This window comes from Amyelois transitella, chromosome 23 (assembly GCF_032362555.1).
Source record: "Amyelois transitella isolate CPQ chromosome 23, ilAmyTran1.1, whole genome shotgun sequence".
NCBI classification, from domain to species: Eukaryota; Metazoa; Arthropoda; class Insecta; order Lepidoptera; family Pyralidae; genus Amyelois; species Amyelois transitella.
Window position 1 is genome coordinate 4,757,817 of NC_083526.1, and position 6,460 is coordinate 4,764,276.

At 35.3% G+C, this 6,460-nt stretch overlaps 1 protein-coding gene across 1 annotated transcript; it reads right to left on the reverse strand.

Moving 5' to 3' along the window:
• Positions 1-384: 384 nt before the first annotated feature.
• Positions 385-6,151, reverse strand: LOC106130654 (uncharacterized). Its single transcript, XM_013329551.2, has 4 exons — positions 5,982-6,151; positions 2,712-2,791; positions 1,302-1,504; positions 385-708 (listed from the first exon to the last, which is right to left on the reverse strand). Exons 1-4 carry the CDS (start codon positions 6,095-6,097, stop codon positions 574-576), a joined length of 534 nt encoding a protein of 177 aa, XP_013185005.1. The 5' UTR covers positions 6,098-6,151; the 3' UTR covers positions 385-573.
• Between the last annotated feature and the right edge of the window lie 309 nt (positions 6,152-6,460).

Consider the following 6,460-nt stretch of genomic DNA (forward strand, 5'->3'; position numbering starts at 1 on the left):
ACTCCATTTAAATAAAATATTTTGATTATAAATTATACAAAAGTTTATTAGTTTAACGCTTACTACAAATCTAAAAGATCATTGGAATTTGATTTTTCTTTTTCATTAATTTACCTATAAAACTTTTACTTAGAAAAAGGTACAGTGAACATAATAAATCTTACCCTTGAATCTATAGTCTTGAGATATAGGAATATCCTGAACTACACACAGGTACAAAATAAATAAATAGTTGACTTTTCAAAATTTACAAAAGCTAACCAGTTTAAATAATCATTCTAACATGTGATCGGGGGGTCGATACACGAACGTTGATAAGACATAATAATATATTTTATCTTTACTGTTCCTCTTACTCTGCGATTAACCTCCAAGATAGGTAGAGAGAAGTTAAGACATACCTTATCAATGTTCGTGAATAAGGGGTCGGATCACTTAGATTTGATTCATCCCACTATAAACCACATTCGACCAAGAGTGACTTAAAACTTCAGTATACAACCATTGTGTCAATAACTTAGAATAATTATATTGTCAGATTGCATAATGCCCTTGCATGTGATAGTATCATATTTAAGGGGATATTTGTGCTTTGTAAGCTAAGTCGTTCGCGTCTTGAGCTATGCTGGAAGATCTAGCGTAAGGATAGGTACCAGCTGAGGCGGTGGGTGATGACCACTGCTGCGGTGAAGATTGGAAGCCAGCAATCTGCGAACAAAGATAATAAAGTCTTAAACATCGTGAATAGCTGAACGTGGCCATTCAGTCTTTTCAAGACTGTTGGCTCTGTCTACCCCGCAAGGGATATAGACGTGATCTTATGTATGTATGTATGTATGTACATCGTGAATTCTGATGAAGAAGCTGAACGGTATAGTTCATATGGGAGTCGCTTCGTGTAAAAACCTGACTTACATGATCCGAGATTGTCAAAGGTGCATTTTGTGCTTTTTTCATTGAGGTGAGGACGCAAATGACCCACTTTCATCTGACCTCCGCCATCTTGCTGGGAAATCTAACTTCTGCTAGATCTTAGTTACTTATCCAATGACCTAAATATGAAGGTTTCTTGACTATGTTGCTTTACTGAACTTTCAGAAAACGTCAACATCTCAGCATCTTATAAAGTTACGTTCTCCTCAAGGAGAAATTTCCCATTCTTCCTCTCAAGCCTCATGACCATGATAGCAAAAATCCTCTTTATTTCCTAAAGATAGTATACTTCTTTCAGAAGTAAAAAGGAATAGCACTAAGAGATTTCCCACAAACGGGGATTTTAGTCAACAAATAAAACCACTTACCTTTCCACTAATACTGTTCAGACCTCCACCGCTTAATAATTTCTGGATGCCCAAAGCTGCAGCCGCCAGGAAGGCTAGTTTTGCGACCACCAGCGCTTTGGTGACCAACAGAGTCAGACCGCCGAAGAGGATGCCCAATACGGCAATCACTTTGACGCCTATACCGGCCAGGAGTGGAGTGTACTTCTTGATTTTGCCTCGTGCTGAAACGAGAACAAAATTTTAGAATTGATTTAATTTATGATTTAAGAATTGTAACTCATGTAGATTTTTATAGTTTTGGGGTATTTAGACTACGTAGTTGAATAAACTTTTATTTATTTGGTCGATTCTTAAATGGGATGACACGACTGTCAAACAATTTTTTAGTAAAAAACATAAAATAATGGATTTTATATAGATTTTAGCAGTTAGAGTAGTAAACTCTAAAAATTTTCACAAGTTTTTTATTTTTAAAATTACTAGAAAAGTGAATTAAGAATAGATTCAAATTCTAATTCAAATAAGTACAATATATGATCATAAAATCATAAATGCACCACCAGGAGTGAGAACGCAACCACGCAATGACTACTGGTTGATTGATTGATGAGTCTTCCTCCTGGCTTTAGTCCTGGTTGCATCCTTACCTTTCTAGAGAGGAGTCCGGGGTATGCTTTTGACCATGGATCCTGTATTGTGTGAGACAGGTTTTTACACGAAGCGACTCCCATCTGACCTCCGCAACCTTTGCAGGCAAACCTAATCCATACTGGATCCATAGTTAACATAGTACAGTACTAGAATTGTACTTAAAAAATAAGAACATTCTAATTTTGAATTTAAAAATAAAATCTCGACTTGTTGGAAGTTCTGTTCTCACTCAACGCGGCCTTGACCTAGAAACGGTTACGCGCTCTCACGTAAGAGGTCAATGTCTTACGCCGACTTTCATTTCTGGTCATTGCACTTCGACGATCGCTTCAGTACCTATTCGTGCGTTCATTTGAGTTGCTTTTTGAATTTAGTCGGTTTTTAAATGAGTACTTTTTTTGTTTCTTCAACTTTTCACAAATTAAAATTAGACCATTGTCAATTTGATACAAGCAAACACAGCATGACAAATAAATCAAAAAGAATTAGGGAAAAATAAATACACAATCTCAATAAAAAATTGTTACTAAGTAAATAAATAAAGGTGGCCATCTTTTTGGGTAAAAATATATTGTTTTTGATCAATAATGGCCAACATTATAATTTCGTCACATTTTTTTTGTAGTGTGGCTTTTCTTGTCATTTGTAGAATAGTATATATAAATATATATATCACAAAAAATTAACAATTTTTTGTGATATATATATTTAAAATTCCGTCTTCAATAGTCCATAATCATTTTTAATTTAAAAAAAATCATCACAAAATTTTCATACCTTCTTCAAAAGTTCTAGCCGCTTCCCTTAATTCACCGGGTTCGAATTTCACATTTAGTTTGTCTTCACCGGTAGCATCACTGGAACAAAAATAATAAACTGAATTTAGGAAAGAAGAAAAATATGTTAACATACTAGCAGTGCCCGCAACTTCGTCCGCGTGGAATACTTATTTTGGGCACTCCTCCGAAACGACATGGCTGATACTCATGAAATTTTGTGAGCATATTGAGTAGGTCCGAGAATCGGCCAACATCTATTTTTCATACCCCTTAGTGATAAGCGTTGTCCACCGTTATCATTTTTTTAACAAGAAATTACTTAAAAATTATTTATATGGCAAAACAACGTTCGGCAGGACAGCTAGTTTTGTATAAATGTCCATTATTTTGAATGCCAACTGATGCGCTTACGATAAGGATTCCCTTGCAAAGGCTGCTGATATCAGACGGGAGTTGCATCATGTCCCTGAATTCCTCAATCCATAACATATGTATAGTCAAAGAATGATGGAATTGAGATTCAAATATTGACAGGTTACTAGCCCTTTGCCAAAAAGAAGCATCCCAAGTTTATAACGCTGTCCCTTAGTCGCCTTTTACGACATCCATGGGAACGAGACGGAGTGGTCCAATTTTTTTTATTGGTGCCGGGAACCACACGGCATAATGCGGCTGTATGTTTGTCGCGTTAATATCACTGTTTGACTAAATTCTTTAAGCTTAAACTCTTTTATAAGCTCACAAAGAGCAAGAAAGTTTTAATACTCTTTGTTTAATTAATCTTTTTAATCTTCTTTTATTACAATTATCATAACCACAATTATTCATATCAGACAGATGTACGTACGTACGTACATACAATAATGTAGATTTCGCTAGATACAATTATGCATGATTAAATAGTAGGTACTTCTTTTATGTCGCATGTATCAAAGAAGTTGAGTGCCGTGTGGTTCCCGGAACCAAAAAAAATAATAATAATAGGACCACTCCATCTCGTTCCCACGTATATCGTAAAAAGCGACTAAGGGATAGGATAATAAATTTGGGATTCTTGTTTTAGGCGATGGGCTAGCAACCTGTCAATATTTGAACCTCAATTAACAGTTTTTTCAAGACTGTTGGCTCTGCCTTAGTCCTGCAAGAGATATAGATGTGATTATATGTAGGTATGTATCAAAGAAAACACACATTAAATCTCGATTTCGGGAAAATTATGCATTGAAATACATATATACCAAACTTCAGTAGACTTAAATTATACTTTTATTCCTGGAAATTCCCATGGAAGGGGAACCCGGAAAATGATGAAATTTTTTTTTTTATTATATACGTATTATTTAAAAAAAACAAAGATATTATCTAATCCGCCAATCCTTTCAACTTTCTTTTTTAAGAAAATAGACTTTTCGTCGATGAAAAAGGCGACCAAAACAAACTCATTTCTAGTGTGAAGTGTGCCTAATGCGTTGTTGTGACTTGTAAGAATTAACGTAGGACAAAAACCCTTTTTAGTAAACAACTTTCTAAGTAACTGTTAAGCGACTAAGTGAAATTGAAACAAATACTGTTTTTTGTACTGCACTGAGGTGAAAAGATTTTCCCGGAGAGCAGAGACTTATTTTTTTTTCATTTACCATATTTTTTACATCTTTCATTTTTCATCCCTGCATACTTCTCCTAGCTTCACCTTTATTAATGTGATCCCGTAATTAAAACCCATTCTCTTTTCCAACAAATCTCAAATCCACCATTAAGCCATACAGCTGAACATGGCCTTTCAGCCTTTTTAAGATTATTGGCTCTGTCTACCTCGCAACGGATAAAGAAGTGATTAAAATGTATGTACGAATGTGTGTTACTTTTCCAATAAAAAAAAATATATGTCACTCTCCTCTGATAAAGGAATCAGCCTCCTATTGTAAGTAACCAAAACTTCATATAATCTCTACGATTATGTTATATGTATTTAGCGTTTGACGCAGCACACAGTTGAAGACGAGTAAGTAAATAAAGTAAGACATTTGTCATTCTGGCTCTAGTCCCGGTTATTGTCTCACCTCTCTGGATTATCCAGAGATAAACTACGCCAGGAGTCGGGATCAGAAGGAGTCGTAATTCAGGTTTTCACAAGAAGCGACTCCACAAACATACCTACAGGTGAATCATACCAATATTACAATACAAATACAAATATCGTTTATTCAGTATGAGTTTACAAAAGTATTTACAAATATATTGGATCATGGTAACACATCCACTTGCCTGAATGTACAGTTTTCCACACAATATTTTGGTCGTTGACAACCATAATAACACAAGTTACGGGACATAAGTTTTTGTTGATTTTTAAAATATGTGTACTTCAATATTGTTAACTGGAAACTATGTTTATGTTTTGGTCAATTACTTTGTAAAACGGTGTTTCCAAAAATAGAAGTAGGCGGTAAGTAGGTATACACCGATGTGTTCTCAGTAATACATATATAAATATATACATATAATCGCGAATGAAAAGTCTTGAAAAGATTGAAAAGCCACATTGTTAAGTTTTATTTGAAGAATTAATACATATACATACATACACAAAACACGTCTATATCCCTTGCGGGGTAGACAGAGCTAACAGTCTTGAAAAGACTGATAGGCAACGTTCAGCTGTTTGGCTTAATGATAGAATTGAGGTTCAAACAGTGACAGGTTGCTAGCCCATCGCCTAAATGAAGAATCCCAAGTTTATAAGCCACATTCAGCTGTATGGCTTGAGGATGGAATTGAGTTAAATAGTGACAGGTTGCTAGCCCATCGCCTAAACGAATAATCTCAAGTTTTCTAACCTTTTCCTTGACTGACTTTTACAATCTCCATGGGAAGAGAAACAGCTGGCACATGCTATGTTTTTCCTTCTCTTCGAGACCAGCAAGGAAGTTATTTAGTAATGTTTGTGTAATACTGATTATGTTGCTATATATGTTATATAAAAGAAGATTGTATAGCCCAACCCAAACCACTGAGACTTGAAATTTGGCATGTAGGTTCCTTATGAGGTCTTGGGGTGCACTTTAACCCTCGTAACGGAAAATCAACATCATTCGGAACCGCGCTTAAACTCCAGAAATAAACTTATTAAATGTCATTATAATTTTTACACTCGCTCTACGAAGGAAACCTATAGGGAAGTAAATAAATAAACTTTTCATTTACAATGCATTTAAACTTATCCAAAAAAAAAAACGGCTGATGTCTTTATATTAAAAAAAAAACTTACCGTTCAATGGCCACCCCTGAAAACAGCTCGATCCTCCCCTCTTCTTCAGTGCTCGCCCCCGGCGCCGCTCCGCAAGCTACCACAGCTACGATCAAAACTACACACAGCACTCTCATTTTCAAAATTGGAATTTTTTATTTTTAAATTTGGGATAGATCCTTCTTGGTCCGTGTCCGGGATTCGAGTGTGGGTCGCCAGGGATACGACGCTTATATATTGGGCGCGTAAGAAGTTTTGAAACTGAGGCAGAGGTAGTTCCGTGAACGTAGCAACGAACGATCTTGATACTTGTGTAAACTTTGTCTTTGAAAAAAACTGTGTCTGTGTCTGTATGATGTAGAACAGTTTTTACACATTTTTGTGGTACACATACTTTTGTTTACAAGGATGTTTTTATGCTCTATTTTTTTATTAATTAATTTATAACTTTGTCTTCGTGCTTTATTTTAATTTTACTTCATACAAAAAAATATCGGTTG

Coding starts and splice junctions, on each gene's coding strand:
- LOC106130654 (XM_013329551.2), bottom strand. CDS start 6,097: ATGAGAGTGCTGTGTGTAGTTTTGATCGTAGCTGTGGTAGCTTGCGGA. Junction 1,505..2,711: donor GGCTAGAACTTTTGAAGAAG/GTATGAAAATTT, acceptor TTCTCGTTTCAG/CACGAGGCAAAATCAAGAAG. Junction 709..1,301: donor TGAACAGTATTAGTGGAAAG/GTAAGTGGTTTT, acceptor CTTTGTTCGCAG/ATTGCTGGCTTCCAATCTTC.